Source organism: Ursus arctos, unplaced genomic scaffold (genome assembly GCF_023065955.2).
Source record: "Ursus arctos isolate Adak ecotype North America unplaced genomic scaffold, UrsArc2.0 scaffold_12, whole genome shotgun sequence".
In the NCBI taxonomy this organism is placed as follows: Eukaryota; Metazoa; Chordata; class Mammalia; order Carnivora; family Ursidae; genus Ursus; species Ursus arctos.
The window spans coordinates 23,707,932-23,728,202 of NW_026622786.1; the positions used below are offsets into that span (position 1 = coordinate 23,707,932).

Sequence of the window (20,271 nt, forward strand, 5' to 3'; positions counted from 1 at the left end):
ACAGACAGGTAGTTTCTAGCCACTTGGAGACAAAGGGAAGCTCATTAAAGAAGGCAGAGGGTCAGAAAGGTGCTTTGGAATATGAAAAAAAAATCCTTTCTAGAGAACATTTAATCATACGTAGATAATCCTTCTCAAAGGGAAAGGAGTGCGCTTGCCTCATTCTCCTTGGCAGTTAACCTTTTGCATTTTATGCTCATGACATTTCTCTCAGGCGCTCTGTGTGCTCCAGTTAAAGTCAGAGGTCTTTGGACACAGTTCAAAAAGTAGCAAGTGTCTGGAGGGCATCTCGATGCAAGGCATTTTGGCAGAGGGAGTCGTGGAGAACAGTTGGGCAGCCGCATCGGAAAGAGGAATCTAGAATGCGAACGACATAGCTCCTTTGGATACTTCTGAGGGAGCTTGGGGGGGGGGGTGTCATTTTGGGTGTAGGCTATTGGATGGAGGAAAGCAACAGACGTGACAGAAGAGGATTTCTGAGCCTATAAATGTGTGCACATGGCTGTCTGGACTGAGAAGTCAATGTTGGATTTGCACCTGTGCTTACAATCAGGAAGTAAACGGTTCAGTGGTCACAGTAAGAACAGGGCTCATTTGGGAGGCAAACTGAAACTCTATTTAAGCAAAGTGATTCAGAAGGAGATGTTCAATATCATTTTCCTCCTGGGAACATTTCCTCTTAAGGCATTCATCAGGGCACCAGGCAAAATACTCACTAATACTGTTCCAAAGCTAAGAATGTGTCTCTGAGACAAAAACCATGGAAACCTACTTATTTTCTGAAATGTTGCTTCCCTGAAAGAAAAGATGAGAGGATGAATAAGCAGACATGTTTTACTTAAAGGTTAGGTGTGAGTCAGTGGACCTCTGAGTATTTTCAATATGGCGGAGTCATCTGAAGGTCTATATAAAATGATGCACGCAAGAGAGTGAGATCATTGCAAGGACTGGAAATAATAAGTGCTGTAAAAGGGTAACATTTACAGGATTTAACTTCTATAAAAGTTGTCTGCAGGATCTGAGGCATAATTTATTTTTATAATTAAGCCTTTTAATTAGATTTTAAATCCTGAATCTTAATTTTTTAGCTATATGAGTCAGGGCAACTTAGTATCTACAAATGTCATTTTTTTCCTCACCTATTAAATGTTATCTACCTCATAAGACGGTTGTGAGAATTCAGTGAAATAATCTACATGAAGTGCTTAACACAGCACCTGGTCTATAACACATCCTGTGTAAAAATTAACTGCTGGTGTTAGCATCACGGTCTTCAAGCCATAAAGAAAACCCATCAATTATTTCTGAATGGAAGGAATCCCAGTTGGGTGGTAATCTCAGTTTACTCGAAGAAAAAGATTCTTTGTAGTGGCATAAAGAAATGAGAGATCTTGGCCAAAAGATAAACATCCCCATCTTTCTTTTAATTATTTTTGACTCCTAATAAGGAATAGGATCTAACATTTTTTGAACACCTACCATGTGTCAGGCACTCCAGAAGCTGCTTTACTCATAAAGTCCCGAGAAGTTCCTCTAATTGTCCCACTATTACTGACCAGGAAACTGAGGCCCAAAGAGATGAAAGAACTCGTCTAAGCTTCTACGCGCTATGGTTGGCAGAACAGGGATTTGAAGGCCAAAGGCCACGCTCTTTCACTTCACCTCACAAGACCGTGGACGAAGTAGTGGGAATGAAAACTCTGGGGGCAGCCTGGCCCTGCTACACACTCTGAGGTAATAGCACCGTTTCTATTTTGATGTTCCCATTAGAAGCTTATCCTGTAGCTGAGAGGCCTGGCAGATGGCAAATGTCACCCTTGAGCAGTCACCTAAGTCAAGTGATAAACCACATTCAGGCTTTGGGACGCTTTCTGGGCTTAGAGCAGGAGGATGGCTCTGCCGGCTTCAATGGCCATCCGTTGACTTGGTTGCTTCTTGGAGCTGACAGGAAAATGTACTCTGTGTAGCTGGTAAGAAAAGCTCCTGAGGGACTGGGGTAGTTGTTTTGGAGAAAGATTGATTTTAAAAGCACACACCGGCTTGTTTAGCCGCTTTAGAAATATCTGAGAAGAAAGTGTTCAGTTATCAGGTAAAGCTGCTTTGGCAACATGATTTCTATAACGCTGGGCAGCCGTGGAGGCTGCAGACGAGGCACGGATATTTTGTGTCTCCCTATGTTGCTTCGGAACATTCTGTTCCCTGCCCATTTTTAACCAGATAAACATGCCTACGTGGGTCCCAGCGGTGCAAATTCTTTTCTAATCTTTGCAAATACGTCTTTTGGGGACCGTTCCTTAAACAAAGCAATTTGTTATGAGGCGTGAGTGTTTTACCATTTCCAGAACATTTACACCCACAACACTCCTTTAGTTTTAGAGCGGGAGAGCACCGAACCTGACTTGCTTTGAGGCCCAAGTTTACTCTTTAATGACTCTGTGACCTTAATTAAGTCCCTTATCCTCTCTGAGCCTCTTCGTCGTCTCTGCCATGGAGGTGTCAGTGCTATCTTTCTCGGATTGCTGTGAGAACGAAATGGCTTAATGTAGGTGCAAGTGCTTTGCAAATTGTACAAGATCATTTAAAAATGAACCATTCCTGTCATTATTATTTGTACTTGGGGCTTAACATCATTTGGTGTTAATAAAGGAGTCCTGATGGCTAATGACATCCTGAAGATTGAAAACAAAGTTGTAGGGAAGTCACAGGAGTGAAAAGCCCGGCACAGGGAATCCAGTCAATAACATTGTAATAACATCGTCTGGTGACAGATGGTGACTACACTTCCCACAGTGAGCATCGTGTAACGTATAGAGCTGTTGAATCACGACACTGTACACTTGAAACTGATATAATATTATAGGTCAACTGTATTTCAATTAAAACAAAAAATGAAAGAAAAGTAAAGCCTTAATAAGTCGTAATAAGATGGCAGACATTGGGTAACGTATAGATACGGAAGTGGTTGTGTAATACAGACACTAGAGCGACACGGAAGAACATCCGGAGTGTGGTAGGAGCTGTTTGGAGGAAGGAGAACCAAGAGACAGAACATGCTTTAAAGACTTCCTATTAGACAGAATAGCTCTTCAGACCATGGTGTGTGGTCTGCAATGCTGTGTGCTGTCACTGTATAGACAGCATCCGGTAGCCAAATGAGTGAGTTTCTGATCCACCACTTCCTACTTGTGTGAATTCTTCAACACTGTGTCACAAGGTTCTGAAGATTAAATGGGATGATATATGAAAAGTACCTGGCGGGTAATATGGCTGATAAATATGGTTTCTTTACTTCTTCCTGCTCCTCCTCCTTTTTTTTTTTTTTTTTTTTTTTTGTCTGATAGGGACTCTAGCTAGGCAAGCCACGGTCAATACTACTAGAAGCTTATGTGCTTCTCAGAGCATTCGGGCAAGATCGAAAGCAATCAGTAGAACCCTAGTAAATTCTCTGAGATTACTTTCAATGCTGCCCAAACTTGTTAATGGAGTCTGAGTCTATGTAGCCACTTCAATGATCATCGAGTGCAGAGAAAGTTGTAGGTGTTCAGTAAGGGCAAAGACTCTTAACCAGGGGGCTCTGAAGGAAAGCATGGAGGTGTCTGCAGAGCACAGGATATGCAGGGATTAAATTCAGAACTCCTTCGGAGATAAAGTTCTGTGTTGATGACGAGAAAGTAATCATCAGCTAAGCCAGACTTTGGTAAGAAGCTCTTGGTAAGGGACGCCTTACAAAGGATCAAGTTTTCCAAACTGTAGAGTTGACTTATTGAGTTATTTTTACGTATTTGTTATCTACCATTCAGAAGCCCTTTACATCTTTGAGCAAGCAACTGAGGGGTTCATAAATGTAAACATTTCAATGATTACAATATAACTTTTTAAGAATTGTTAATTTAAAAAATAATTCAATAAGAATGGGTAGTCAATGACTTTAGCTCTTAAATATACAAGTGTATGAAATTAGGCAAGTAAAAAGAATCAGTTTAAAAAGGAAGTTTTTCCACCATGTTGTCGATTTGAAGCCTAATGCAATCTGTCCATATAGTGTGGTGAGGATGGACAGACTGTGTTCGTACAGCTACGGGATATTTTCACCTTCTAGGTCTTTCCTATAGTTCTCACTAAAGAGAACAAATTTGCAGTGAGTGAGATTTTGAAAGCTATTTATGTTTCAAAGATCCATAGGCTTTAAATTATTGTCATTATTATACCACAAGAAATCTCATCTTTTTTCCACACATAGGTTAGAAAATGATTCGGACATTTCCCACATCTCTTTCTTCCATGTTATCTATATTTTGTGATAATACTAATAACCCCATCTTCTATTCCAGCTTTCCAATTTTTTTTTCATGTCCATCACCTCATTTTAAGCCAAGGCAATTTAAAAACTTTCCTTGTTATGTCACAAGTTGCTGACTCGGGACTGATTGTGTGTGATGGGCAGGGAAGGACATCGAAAAGTGAGGTCAACACCGGTGACCAAATAATTAGGGAAGTAGAAGAAAGGAAATGCTAGTGAAGTGTTCCTACAGTGTCTTCTCTTCCAAAGTATGGTTGTGACTGGGGAGAGCCTGGGAAAGGGATGACGGAGGGACAGGGTAAACACACCCATAGAGTTGTCATGTCCTAAGGTGAGAGTGGGGTTTGGGGCTGTGAAGAAGGACTGTTTTTCGATCACCCATTATGTGCCAGGTAGACGTCAGTAGTTTAGCTACAATATACAAAATACATATATTTTTTATTTGCTCAACAACTGTAAGATATTGTTACTACCATTTTATAGATGAGGAAATAGGCTTGGAGAGTTTTGGGTAAAGCACTAATGTGTATTTAAAAAATAAATCTTGTGTTGCTATGTGTCGGGGATATTTATAGTGAAATTTCTATTGCCTCTGGTGTTGCCTTGGTCTTTATTAAAAATCCAAGTGGAAGATCTGATTATGTCCCTAAACATAAGGATGGCTCTTATACATACAATGTGGGGCAAAGTCAAAAAAGAAGCTGTGAAGTATGTCAGTGAGGGCCATACCTGAGGATACTTTGTTCTAGAACCTGGATCTGGTGCTGGTCTTGTTGATTTTGCTTCTTCATCTCTTCTTGTTCTTTTCCGCTGCTGACTCCATCGAGAAGCCATTTCTCCCTTAAAGCCTTTTTCTGATATCAGGAAACATAAAGATGTTCTTAATCAGTCAATAATTTCCAAAATCTCTGGCTTCTTTGAAATCTTAAGAATTTTAATAGTGGACAGTGTAAAGAGAAATTATTTTTTCTCACTGCCTTGCCTGAATTAATCTGGTGTCTTCCTTCAGTGCACCCTTTGTGACCCTCCTTCCAAAGCCAGTTTTATGTGTCTAAATCCCATTCATTCTTTAAGTTCTAGCTCAGGTCCTCCTTCTCTGTGAAAATCTCCATCCTCCCCCCATACCCTCCACAGCCCCATCCTCGCCCTCAGAGAATTCTCTTTCGTCAGAATCACGCAGTATTGTCTGTATACAGACACCGCATATCTAGCAGTTGTACGGGGACCTTATCATGTGATACCTCACTATTATTTATTTGGTTAATGGTTGTACATCTTGTGTCTTTGAAGTAAAAGGCTCCTTGAAACCATTTTTTTCTTCATCTCAATGAGACTGTACAATGAACACTCCAAAAAGTTTTTTGTGGGATTACTTGAAACGGTGGGCAAAACAGGAGATTGCTATTGTATCTTAAACTAATCCAATATTAGTCTGAAGTGGTGTGGTCAGCATTTATGACTTTGCCTACCCAATACCCTTCTTTCTTCTGAGAACCTCCCTGGTTCAGATACCTAAGTTTAACACAAATTACTTGTTCCAATAACATGAGGCACTAAATTCACTGATCTGTCTAAATACTAATGAGTTGAATTTTTGTCAACTTTAACAAAACAAAAAATATTTATGTTCTATCACATGGAAAAAAATCTTGAATTTGCCTGAAAGAAAAACAATCCTGGACTTTGAGCCTACGAAGACTTAAAGTAAATGAGAGAAGTATAAATTTTGGAGAGAACTTAGCTGACATCCCATCCCTGTCTTACACAGCAACTTTTAGACATTATTTCCAAAGAGTTTGAGTTTCTCCTTTTCTTCCTGAAGAAAACTGTTCTCCCTATGTATCTAATCTACCTACGTAAATTATTTGTTCAAAGATTACTTATTGGGCATTCACTGTGTCTAAAATGGTGAGGAGAGAATGGGAACTTAGTATTTTTTGAAACTTCTTTCTCTGACACCACAACTAAAATAAGAGCAAGTAAAGAGAACTTCTGTCTTTTTAAAAAGGATGATAGGATTAATTACGACTGGAATATAAATACCTTTGAATTTTAAACAAAATTTAAATAAGGTTGATTGTGCTAGATAATTACCAAATGATGGTTATTTTAAGTAAGACAACGGTTTTCAAACCAGTAAGAAACATTACATTGATTACGAATATATATTATATGGAATTATACTTTGTAGGACTGATAAAACCTGGATTGCTCTCGTTGAAGCAGTGAGGGGGCCTGGCAGCCGGTCGATGCACAGAACACAGTTTGAAAACCACTAAATTGAGTAACAACCTTGTCCCAGATCATCATATTTGTGTTGGCCTTTTTGGAGTTTCAAGCAATTGCATGTGGACAACACACCCCATAAGAGAAGTTTTTTTGTTTTTTTAAAGATTTTATTTATTTATTCGACAGATACACAGCCAGTGAGAGGGGGAACACAGCAGGGGGAGTGGGAGAGGAAGAAGCAGGCTCATAGCAGAGGAGCCTGATGTGGGGCTCGATCCCACAACGCCAGGATCACGCCCTGAGCCAAAGGCAGACGCTTAACCGCTGTGCCACTGAGGCTCCCCCATAACAGAAGTTTATAGCCAGAAATTCTTTCCCTCAGTGTTATCTTAACCCTTAATTATAGCTGTTTGGCAGTTTGTAAAAATGTTCTCTCACAGACACAGTTCGATGTTATTAATAAAGGTCAAGATTTATCTTTTGAGATCAAAGATGCAAGAAAATCTTAGTGTACTATCATTTTAAGAATTTACCTTAATTTTAATTTATTTTTATTTGATGGAATGTGATGATAGCTAATGCATAGTAAAGAAGGCAGAGGACACCTATTAAAGTAAATTATAGCCCTTACAAACCACCTACGAGGGCAGTTTCAGTCATTTATACCCATGTCACTATAAGAAGCATTTAGATGGGACGGTTTTATGTTGCTGAATTACAGAGAGCAGAGAATAATTCTTGTGATGTGACTACGTGAACTTGGGGCTATTGTCTTGGTTCATAGTCTGGTTAAGAATAAGAATAATTTTAATTTTAGCCTCATAAAATTTGTTCATAACTCACAAATTGTCATTTACTTCTGGCAAAGAACTCTTTGCCAGAGGTGAAATGAAAAAATGAATTTGTGAATTAACTCTTTGCCTCTGAATATAAAATACATAATTCAGATGTGCAATTAAAATGATACGAAACAATTACACACTGTAACAACTTATTTGAGAGTGAGACAGAGAGCATAAGAAGGAAGGGTAGGGTCAGAGGGAGAAGCACATTCCCTGCTGAGCGTATTGTAGAAGCAATTTTAAAAATACTCCTGGGGTGCCTGGGAGGCGCAGTTGGTTAAGCGCCAGACTCTTTTTTTTTTTTTTTAAAGATTTTATTTATTTATTTAACAGAGATAGAGACAGCCAGCGAGAGAGGGAACACAAGCAGGGGGAGCGGGAGAGGAAGAAGCAGGCTCCCAGTGGAGGAGCCTGAGGTGGGGCTCGATCCTGTAAAGCCAGGATCACGCCCTGAGCCAAAGGCAGATGCTTAACCGCTGTGCCACCCAGGCGCCCCAAGCGCCAGACTCTTGGTTTCGGCTCAGGTCGTGATCTCAGGGTCCTGGGATAGAGCCCTGCGTGGGATTCTGTGCTCAGCAGGGAGTCTGCTTGAGACTCTCTCTCCCTCTCCCTCTACCCCTCCTGCTCTGCTCTCTCTCTCAAATAAATAAATAAATCTTTAAAAAAATACTTCTGCACATTTCTGAGCCACACTTGTAATGGTGCCTGGTTGCTATTTGGTACAGCCAACCATTTTCTGCAAAACACGACTCAAACAGCCATTCTTTCCTCTGTGTTTCGTTTGCAGTTTGTGCCTCGCGTGCAGTGTAAGGTCCTGGGTCAGTTATCATTTTAAGGACACAGGTCAAACTTTATTGTGTATTCTTAGTGTCCTGCTTGGTACCTTACACATAATAGGTAATTAATAAATAAATTTTTTTTGACTTTAAGGCCCTATACACACCTATATAAATCCTATTTACCAGTTAAGACTCAGCTTAAATCCCACACCTTTAACAGACCTGTTTTGACCACCTCAGATTAAAGAGTTACTCCATATCCTCTTATTTAAATTAAAAAAATAATCTTTTAGCTTGCCCTAATTATTTATTTAATCCTGAGTTCCCCAATAGGTTGCAGGCAGAAGGGCTACAGTCCTCTGGGCACTGCTAGTCTGTATGGCATTAATATGAAAATCAGGAAAAAGTGCTGTTTCTCGCCCCCAAGACTTTGGGTCAGTGCACTGCTTGGGAAGATGGATAGATAGCATCTTTGTGCAGAGAAAAACTGCCGTCCTTCAGACAGAAGCAGCGCTATGCCAGCGTGCACAGTTCCAAGGGAGTGTGGGCAGGGTTTTAATATCCCTTTCTCATGTATCTTTGTGCAGTATACAATCTGCACAACGGTGTTTGGCAATCCAAAGCATGATAAATGTTCTGATTGGATTGGATTAGACAGTCTCCTGGGTTCCAGAAAGCAAACTTATAAGGAAGATCATGTATGACTTTTTGGACTGGTTTTGGCAAGTATTGAAAAGAGGGGCCACCTCAGAAATGGACTTTTCAGTGAGTCGGGGTCAGAGTTTTCCTATGTCAAACTTGCTTCCTAGAATGAACTCGGGATATTTAACCCTTTCTCCTACTATGAGCTCTACCGTTGTTTGGTTACCCACTCGGCAAGGATGGGTATGGATTGCTGAATGAGAGAGAGCTGTCCATTTACTCAGAAGCAGTCATTAGTTTATTGAGAAACTCAAATAGTGTGTGTATTTGTATGAGAGAGAGAAAGGGAGAGAAAGAGATTGAGAGACAGAGAAAGAACGAGTACTGGTGATGGAGTTAGAAATGGCTTAGCTCAAAAATTATTGTGGACTTGCCTTTTGATTTGAGTTTCACTAAAATAACTTGGTAAAATTTGTTTTAATTTCATTGATTTTTCTGATTATACACACTGCATTTCTTGGCTATCTCTACCACTCGTGTAAATTCAATGTGACACACGGCGAGGATAGCAGGCTAACTATACTTTGAAATTATCCATCAAACATTGGAAATGTCAATTTATATAGGAACAAAGAAGCAAACAGAATCCAGAGAACTGAGGCTAATTGGAATCTTAAATTATGTTTCTTTTCAGAGGTGGTTACTTGATCCATCAGAAAGCTGGACGTAGCTGAATTCGGCAAGTTTACTTAAGTGTGTAGACCCCACGAGTGTGTGGCATTGTTTCATTGAGGGATTCATTAAATCTATTGATAGCAGCCCTGCCAGAGAAGTAGCTTCCTGCTTGGGTCTGTTCACAAGGAGCTCCTGTTTGTCGTTTGGTTGCATCCTGTGGCTAAGCTACGTAATAAAACGTTGAAACTCAGTGTGCTTTAATTACAAAATGGCCACACCCATGGAAGATGTAAAGTCTGATTTAAAAAATGGAGGTTTATTCCTAGTGATGATCTCATGGTTTGTCAAAACAAAACAAAGCAAAAAAACCCCAAAACAAAACCCCCAAAGCATACTCAAACAATATTGGATTCATTGCACTGAGCTTTTAAATACAAGCATCCTTGACCAGGCCAGACAGTGTCCGTTGCTTACCCCCTGGGGGAAGGCTGGCCTTTCACTGATTTCAAAAGGGACTTCCTAGCTGGATCGGTCCCGAGGGATGTTAAGCAAGACTGTGTTCGGGGGCCAAAACTATCAAGGCTGAATTCTTAAGGTTACCCAAGAAAATGAGGAAATTCAGTAATAAAGGATAAAAGTAATAAAAGCGTGTTTTCTACATGTTTACCAGAAGGTATTAATCTCCGATGCAAATACTACTAGCTTCTTGGCCCTCCCCTATGGTTATTAGTAGAACTATGCTGAAATTTTTCCTCCCTAAAGCATCTTTACTATAGAGATTTTGAGTGCCATTAAGATATTTGAATACAAAATCATTGAAATGAAATTAAAATCATAAATTACCTTCAGATGCTGGTGCTTTAGTTTTTCTTCCTCTATTTTCAGACGCTTCTGTGAGATTTCTTCCTGTATTTTTCTTTTATCCTGAAATAAAAGAAGTTCCAGCATAATCTATTTTGTCAATTTGCTTAAATATGTTTCCTTGGGGCTGTCGTCATTATGGAATGGCTGGCCAGCAGCACGCTCTTGGCATTGGTAGAAAGCTGCTTTGGAAACTCATATTTCAAAGCGAAGGGGGGCAAAGTGAGACACTCAAAGCATTTTGCTGATGGAAAACGATAGAAGGTGCTTTTTCAAAGAGAACTTGAAAATATTTTAATGTCTTTCCTTCCCCACTCTCCTCCCCTCCCCTTTAAGAAAATCTTCCCCACTAATCTAGCAAGATTGAGCTACTGAGTGATACAATGGAAAAAGTGAATTTTAAGGAGGGAGTTTTGAAATAGGCCTGAGGAAACCCTGTGAGGAGAGAGACTGCTCCTGGCACAGGGCTGAAGAAACTGCTGGGTAAAAGGTCTGCTTATGTGGGAAAACAGGATAGCTAGCCTACAGAGCATTCGAAAACTAGGAAGCTAGAAAGTGGGAGTGTTTCCTCCTTGTATAACTTGCTATGTGAAGATAGAGAAAAAAGGGTTCAGATAATGCTTGTTAACAGTAAGAGGGCTTTTAGCTGTAGTTAAAAAAATTCATGAGGAGATAGAGTCTCTTTCACCAAGTTTAAATTGCATTACCTCAAAAAACCCAGGAAGCATAACTGTTAATGCCCAGGGGTTGTAATTTTTAGAAAATACAGCATATGTACTATATAGCCTCCGTTTGATTTCTGGCTCTGCCATTTACTATGTCTGTGTCCTTGGACAAGATCCTTAACTTTTCTGTGCCTCAGTTACCTCATCTGAAGTATGGGGATAATAAGAGAATCTACCGCATAAGATTTGAGCATGAAATGTATGTCAAATTTCCTAGGACAGTCTTTGACGCATAGTACTCTGTTTGTACTTGTTTAATAAAATTAAGTGAATAAGGCATAATCTGCTAATCACAGAAAGTGGCACACTAATCCTGGTAATGCTTCCATAAGCTGTAATGTTTGAGAGAGTCCCTCTCTGGCATTGTTTGAGGCATTTTACAAGCTACGCAAAAAGGCCCTTCTTTCCTTATTTTTTTGACCAGAGGTGACATTATCCTCCATCTCTTTTCTAAGAGTGGATTTTAAATCTGTTTTCAAATTTGAAAAGTCCCAAAGTATAACAATTTGTTGCCAGTGAAGACAACTAAAAGAATTTGAAGCAGGCTCAGAAGGTAATTTAGAAGGAAGAGTTCCAAAAATACTTGGCAGCATTGTTGAAATAAGTGCATGGCTTCCTGATGTGACTCCTTTGAAGATAAAAACTCTTTTTTGATGTATAAGTTCAGGTACATTTGTTGAAGAAAAACAACAGGTTGCTCTCCAACTTCATGTCATGTTTTCCTTCGTGTGTTAGAAGGATATATGACTTCATCAGTACCCACTTTGTAAATTTCATAAGCAGCTATTTCGAAAAAAAAAAACCAAAACAAAAACATTAGCTAGGCAACGAGCGTGGTCTTCAGTATCACTTCTTTGGATCAAATCTGGTCTTTTTTTTTTTTTTTTTTAAAGATTTTATTTATTTATTTGACAGAGAGAGAGACAGCCAGCGAGAGAGGGAACACAAGCAGGGGGAGTGGGAGAGGAAGAAGCAGGCTCCCAGCAGAGGAGCCTGATGTGGGCCTCGATCCCAGGGATCCGGGATCACGCCCTGAGCCAAAGGCAGACGCTTAACGACTGAGCCCCCCGGGCGCCCCTAAATCTGGTCTTTAAGAACAAAAACTCTGATAACCTGTGAGTCAATTCTCCATTCTATCTAGAGGCTGTAATTGAGCAAATATTAGTAATATTTTAAATGTATTACGCCAAAAATTTGGGAAGTATTTTATAGGCACTATTTTATTGAATCATCATAATAACAAAGATATTGTGATAATTTTCATCTTAAGAGAGGAAATGTAAGTGTAACTAACTAATTAACTAATTAATCTGAGCTCTCACAACTAATAACCAGGGTTTGAACCCAGACCATTTAACTTCAGCGTCCACACTCTTAGCCAACTCATGACACCATTTTTCCGAGTGAGAAATTAGTCCAGCTTCTTACAACTTCCCTCACTGCCCTCTCTATCATGAAGAACTGTGGCCAATTCTGGCCGGCAATAAGAGTGGGGCCTCTCATTAGAAGCGAGCCCATTCTTCATTCCGTATTTAGTGTTGGTGTGTAATCACCCACCTCTCGCCTCCGGTGAGGAGTGCCATAAGTGTAAGAGACATTGCTGAACCCAGCAAGGCTTCCCCACCCCTGTCGATAGCTAGTTTGGGCTCGTTTCATCCTGGGGTTAGTAATAAGGGAAGGAAAGCTGTGTGGGTAGAGGCAGGGCGTCTGCAGTGTTTTGGCAACACGAGGCTTATAGAGGGTTGCTAAGGAATACCAGTGTTTTGTCTCTCAGAGGTAATGTGATGCTTTCCTTATGTCAGTCTAGGAAATTAAGAAGATAATTTATATGTTATAGGCATGATTCTGTTTAAAGATAGAAGCACTTTTTCCTCATAGAATATTCAACAGCAAGTTTTTTTCCTTTTGCCAAATTTCATAGGGACTTACAAGAATTACTGAAAAATAAGATGGCACTAATTTAATTTTTTTAAGGCAAAATAAATAAGTCAACCTTAAGTTGCATATCTAGCTCTCTTGCTAGTGTACCCAAAGTTACCATAGCGCACTCATTCCTTCCCAAATGATCATGGAACAAATAGATGGGAAATGCCATCTGCTTCCCAAAATTTTCCCAGGAGTTTCAGCGTCTCTAGAGACACCTGTTATAACCTGGCACATCAGATATTTATTAATGTTAACTCTTATGAATAACTTATACTGATGTTCACTTTTTAAAATATTCAACTAAAAAAGACTTATGTTTAATGAACTGTTGCCTAGATAGATTTTTAGCTGCCTGACTTAGAATATTTTAGCAGTTGGGGGCGCCTGGGTGGCACAGCGGTTAAGCGTCTGCCTTCAGCTCAGGGCGTGATCCCGGCGTTATGGGATCGAGCCCCACATCAGGCTCCTCTGCTGTGAGCCTGCTTCTTCCTCTCCCACTCCCCGGCTGTGTTCCCTCTCTCACTGGCTGTCTCTATCTCTGTCAAATAAATAAATAAAATCTTAAAAAAAAAAAAAAAAGAATATTTTAGCAGTTGGCACCCACAAATTCCAATTCTGTATAAGGCTACCTCTTGATTATGTTGAAAATTAGTTTATGTACCTTGTGCAACTAGAAAGCTATTGTGACCATCCATGATCCCGTATTATTGAAATCACATACTTGATAAAAATAAGCACAAAATTTGGGAGTGTGACTATTTTAGAGATATTATAGATTAACAAGGAGCTAATATTCCAGAATGTCTGAATCTATAAAGAAGGCAGGATTGATCCTGAGTTATTTAATGATTAATTTGTCCGATATTGGGTTACTTATGTACAAACGCTGTGTTCAAGGTGATGTTAAAAGTTGTGCAATATTTGAAAATCATTCAGAAGTAGACACTTTCATCAAGAAACTTACGCTCTCCCAAAGAAAGAAAATCATTCATCCAAGTAACTATATAGTCTAAGAAATAAAGTGAGAAATGACATTCCTGAGGCACAAGGGAAGGTTCTGTGAGAGTTGAGGGGAGATAGGGAGCAGCTATTTCTAGCTGATGTGGTTGGGAGAGGCTCTGATGTAGCATTTGAGGTGAGTATGTCGGATCATTGCTGGGGAGGAGGGCGGTGGGGAGAAAGGGCCTTCAAGTCAAGGACTCAATGTGAGCAAAGGCCTGGAGGTAGAAAATTGGTACATTGTAAAGAACAGCAATTCTGGAATCTAATTTGTCATACGAGTAGTGGGAAATAAAATAAGGATAAGAGGATGAGGATAAGTCCTTAATAGAAAATACTGAATGGCAGGTTAAGGGGTTTGGAATTTAATTATGTATTGATAGAGAGCAATGAAAAGTATTCAGAAGGAGAGGATTCATAGAGTTAAAACCATGTTTTAAGAAGTTTAGTCTAGCTTTAATTGTGTAGTAGAGGTTGAAGGAGGAGCACATGAATGGGGATCATCAGTTAGGCTATGACTCACACATAAGACCAGAAGAGCTTGAGCAAGAGGTAGGAGAAGGTGTGGATGTCAGAGATATCAAAGAGTTAAAGTTGGTGGGACTTGGCAACTGGTGACATAAGGATGCAGGAGAAGAAAGGGTCAAATGTGAGTACAAGGCCTTTACGCCTAGGTAGAGCAGAATTGCCAGACGACGCAAGATATTCAGGAGAAGGAAAAGAGTTTGGTAGGGGAGATGGTGAATTCACACCAAGTTTGAGGTGTCTTTGGGACAACCAGGTAGAGTTATCTGGTGGGCAGTTGAAACATTGGTTGGAGAGAGAGAGGAGGGGTCAGAGCTAGAGATGTGGGAGTTTTAGAAGGGATAGCGCAAGTCTGTAGAGGGTCAGAGCGTGACAGGAGACATATTTATGAAAAGAGAAGGAGAACTAAAGACAGATCCTTCATGAAGCACCTACACTGAAGGAGTATAAGAGGAAGGGAATCCATATGGAATTTTATTTTGCAGTCAATCAGAAATTATAATAGAACTCGACCAATTTGGCTAATTCAATCAGTCAAATGGCTTCAGATTCATTCTGCTCGAAGCCGAGTATCTTACAATTTCATGACTAGCTTTGCTGACATTTTCATTGCTCAAGGTCTCCAAAGGACAATAATAGAAGCTGCTTATTTGGATCTAAGTACTACCAACAGTGCAGAACTTCTTGGTAATGTGCAGATAACGGTAACCAGGAAAGAACGGGACGTGATAACACAACATTCCTAGAAAAGAATCCTGAGCATAGTTAGAGGTTTACTAGATTTCATTGAAACTTAGATTTCTAAAATTCTTCAAAGCTTCTTTAAAAAATTCTTGAAAAAGGGACAAGCATTTCAAGAGGGAAGATAGACCACAAAGCTTGGGCAATTTACAAGTGGAAACATGGCTACACAGTTACAAATGATCTCAGGTAAGAAGAAAAGAGTGCTACTTTAAGCAAAACAAACCAAATAGTTTGGTATCACCGGGAGCTCTCCAATGAACTCATGAAACCAAAAACGAAGATTAGCAAGTGGTACTTATTTGTAATAGTGTGAATAAAGGTAAACAAAATCTGGGGTGATGTGAAGATGGGAAGCATGTGAAAAACATTGAGGGCACACGAGGCATGGGTGTATAAATAATTATATACACTTAAGCTATATTGAGAGCAAATAGGTAAAGGCAGTCATTGGACTAATGCTGAGATACATAGTATAAGAGCAACATGACGAGAATAGAAATATTCCATTTCTATTTTGCTTCCACATTTTTGATTAAGGAGAATAATCTTAACCCTGGCGAGGGTAGAGCAAATAAGCTTAAAGGAAAATTGAAGCACAAGAAGAGATAGAGCACTGAAGATAGAGCCGCTTAGACTCTGACGGGTTTCATTTCAGGGAGTAGAAAAATTTATAGACATGACAAAATAATAATAATAATAATTATTATTATTATTATTAGAGAGAGAGTGAGCAGAGAGAGGCAGAGGAAGAGAGAGAATCTCAAGCAAGTTCCACACCCAGCACAGAGCCCCATGTGGAGCTTGATCTCACAACCCTGTGATCATGATCTGAGCCGAAATCAAGAGTCTGATGCTCAAGCGACTGAGCCACTCAGGTGCCCCAACATAACAGAAAATTATTGTCGAGTAACCTTGGAATCTTGGGAGAAGAGGTGTCTGAAGACTGACAGTAGCAAATGCCCCAATTTTTGGAAGAGGGACAAAGGGGAACTATAAATATTTAAAGACTGGTGAACTTACTGGTTAACCCCTAGCAAAGTCGTAGAATGAATTATTAAACAATGTTGTATTTAGACAAGCAATGTCGGAGAGATAACATTCGATTATTAAAAATGAAGCATTTAAAACTAACTTTATTTTCTTCTGCTTCATTTTTCTAGATCGGCAGATGATGAAGGTTATGGTGGTTGCAACAATAGCTAACATTTACCGATAAGTTTTTGTGAGTCCCGAACTACTTAAAGCACTTAGATGTATCAATTTATTTAATCTTCCCCCATATTTCTTTGAAGTGGGGATCCATTTATTCCCATTAGGTAGGTGAAGAAATTGAGAAGTGAAGATATCTAGATCATGGAAATTCAATATACCTTGGTTTTAGCATGGCTTTGGACAAAGTTTCTTATTTTATTCTTCCAGAAATTTGTATAAATTCAAACAGAAAAAAAATTTAGTTGAAAGTGATTGTCTTAACATTAAAAAAAAAAAAAAAACCAATGCCCCGTAAGAAGAGAGAACACTAAAATTAAACCCAATAAACCAATACACATAACCATATCGTGGTAGCTTTCTGGCTCAGAATTTTGAGGGTGAAGTAGGGTGTGCTGGAAGATTTATTGTTAGAAACTGCTCCAGGTCAGCTAGTTTTAGGAGTCAATGAAATCAAAGATGACCAAATCAAGATATCGAAATATCTTGTCTATTAAGAACATTGGACCCCAATTAATGATTAATTTTATTCTTAATAAACGTAAACTATGGAACTTTGTAGAATATGTTAATTGTAGAAGATTAAAAAAATCCAGACAACTTTAAAGAAAAATATAAAAATCTGTCATACTCCCACAGCTTTAGAATTAACTACCGGCCACATTTTGGTGCATTTTATCCCATTTTTTCTTCAATATACCCAAACCACAGATGTGCACCCTTACACAAACACACGTGCAAACCACACGAGGGGGCCCATGCACAGTTCGTATTCCAGCTTTTGCACTTAATACTGTGTCATGAGTGTTTCTCATGTTACTAAATTTTATTATTAAAAATATTAACTTTTATTCAGAATATCATAATTTGCTTAATCAGTCTCCTTTTTTTAATTGCTCCTGAGGCTATTTTGAATCTTTTGCTTCTATAAGTAGTTGTGTGATGAAGTTCTTTGTATGAAAATTTTGGACCACTTCTCTCTGGTTATTTCCTCAAGATCGGTCCCTAGAAGTTAGTTACCTAAGGGTAGGGATGTTTTAAAAATTCTTAATACAGATTGCTAAAAAGCCTTCAATGAAAAGTTGTTTTAACTTACATTTCTACATAACAGTGTCTGTCGCCTCACCCTTACTAATTTTTAATATTGCAAGTAAAAGATCCTTTAACAATCTGAATAGGGCAAATAGTATCTCATTTTGATGTCTTATTGAGATTTCTGAGATTAGTGTGGTCAAATATTATTCCTAATTTTCTTGGCTATCTGTATCAATTATTTTTTAAATTGCCTGTTTCTGATGTCTACCCATTTTTCTGTAAAACCTATTAATTATTTACTTATTAATGTGTAAGAGCTCTTTGAATTAGGGATAGTAACCTTTTGCTTGTTATAGTAATTGCAAATACTTTTCTTATTTGCCTTTAAATTTTACTTCTGGTGTTTTTAGAAGTATTGAATGTTGGGACGCCTGGGTGGCTCAGTTGGTTAAGCATCTACCTTGGGCTCAGGTCATGATCCCAAGGTCCTGGGATCGAGTCCCACATCAGGCTTCCTGCCCAGTGGGGAGTCTGCTTCCCCCTCTGCCTGCAGCTCCCCCTGCTTGTGCACTCTTTCTCTCTCTCTCTCTGACAAATAAATAAATAAAATCTTAAAAAAAAAAAGAAGTACTGCAAGTGTTTTTTTCTCTATTACCTTTATGTTTTTAAAATCTTTATCATCTGAGATACAGTAATTATTCATCCCTATTTTCTTCTAGTTTCCCAAAGATTCTTTTAAAAAAGCCTCTTTAATCTAGCTGAATTGATTCGGTTTATGGTAACTGCTAAGGATCTATTATTTTTTTTCTAAATTTTTGGCTGATCTGAAGCTTTATCAAATGATTCTTTCTATTGACTGACTTTAAAAAAATTTATTAATTTTATCATTTACTGACTTTTATCATTTGCTGATTTTAATGTACATTAGGGTGCGGTTCCGTGTTACCTGCATAGTTGGCTTTTGTACTAATATTACACAGTTTAGATAATGTGTTGATGATGTAAATTAATATTTTATTGATCAAGTTTTCAAACTTTATTGATTTGTCTAAAATGTCTTAATTAGTAGTAGCTGTTTTTCCACTTGGACTTTGGAGTTATTTTGTTAAATTCCTATAGAAACGAAATTGAAAATGCAACCAACTCCTTATCCATCTTACTCCCCACCAAACCAAAAAAGCCAACCAACCAACCAACCAAACGACCCCCCCACATGTCCTGATAGAATTTTAAGAGTCATTCCTAATACTAATTATCATTATCTAGAGATAATCAGAGTTCAATACTGTTGTATATGATTTATTTCTGCATGATAGACTATGGCTCATATAAAATTGGAGGTGTTTTTTACATATTTAGTAATCTGACTTATTTTTAATATATCATGAATGCGGTGATATGCCGTATCATTAAATAGTCTTCTAAATTATTTTTAATGACTTCATGTTATTCCATTATATATAATATACACACATATATTATACTATATATGTATACACACACATACATATATGCACTATATTTACTCAGCTAAATTCCTATTTTTAGACATTGAGTTCTACTTTCGTAGTGTAAGAAATGACTTTGCTATGTCGTGAACATCTTAGGAATCCATTTTTGAGTGCATCTCTTGTTTTTCTTTAGTATAAGTTCCTCGTTGATGAAATTCTAGGTCAAACGATAAAACTATTTTTAAGTTTTCTTTTACCAATTGCCAAACTGTCCTGTTTAGCAATTTCATGCTGCAACGAGCAGTGAACAAGAATGCCTCCTTTGAGGATTTTGATTGGAATTGCATTACACATAAAATAAATTTGGAAAAATATGACAACTTTTTTGTATTCGAGCTTCACCTTGAGGAATGGTGTGCCTCTCCAAACACATATATTGCTTAGTAGTTTCATTACATAAATTCTGCACATTTCCCTACCTTAGTAGGTATAAAAGTATAGAAGTTTTTTTCCTATAAATCTTGCACATTCCTTAAGTAGGATTATTTTCAGCTTTCAACAGGTTTTGTTTTGTTTTTTTTTGTAGCTATTAGGAATGGGATGTTTTCGTATTACATTTTCTGACTACTGTTTTTCGGAAAGCTATTGATTTTTGTACATTCATTGTGTATCTGGCTACTGAACTTTCAAGTTAATGCTTATTCTTAACTTTACAGACACTGAAGCTGAGGACTAGAGAGTTTATTAATTTCCCCAAATGGTAGGGTTGGTCCAGTGTTGGAATTGGTATTGAACCTAAATTTCTATAACTCTAAAGATGATGCTTTTTTATACCACCCCTTATCACTTCTCAAACCTGTCAGTAGAAATACAGTTCCCCAAACAAGTGACGTTATAGAACTAAGCACTCTGTATGGGTCAGAATGTTCTGTTCAACTCTGAGCACCAAATTTTAAGAGTGACACTGACATTTCAAAGAGTGTCTAGAATGAGCCTCTGATAGAAGCAATGACTGAAATCAAGAGAATGAAGCCATATGGCTTCAGTGGCTGGTGTTGTGATGAATGGGTGGGATGTTAAGGAAACTAGATTCTGAGCTCAACACCGAGGGCTGGTCTCAAATGGAAGGGGGTACTGGGTGAGGTATTGATATACCTGATGTTGGAAGGGTTCGAGGAGAAGCTGGGTGCGCATCTTTGGAGCACGGCATAGCGAGGATGGGAATATGGACATTCTCTAAGTTTTCTTCTGTTAGAATGGGAAATCTCTAGGTTTTATCCTGGTTCTATGATTATTTCTGCATTCTAGTTCTGAAACGCCCTCATTCCT

The 20,271-nt window shown here is 38.5% G+C and overlaps 1 protein-coding gene across 1 annotated transcript in view; it reads right to left on the reverse strand.

Moving 5' to 3' along the window:
• Positions 1–20,271, reverse strand: part of PALMD (palmdelphin) — a 49,170-nt gene that overhangs the window by 21,884 nt on the left and 7,015 nt on the right. The window contains exons 2-3 of the mRNA XM_026497551.4: positions 10,311–10,391; positions 5,030–5,154 (exon numbers count right to left, since the gene is read on the reverse strand). Of these exons, the coding sequence (XP_026353336.2) occupies positions 5,030–5,154; positions 10,311–10,391 (206 nt within the window). The remainder of the gene's footprint in view (positions 1–5,029; positions 5,155–10,310; positions 10,392–20,271) is intronic.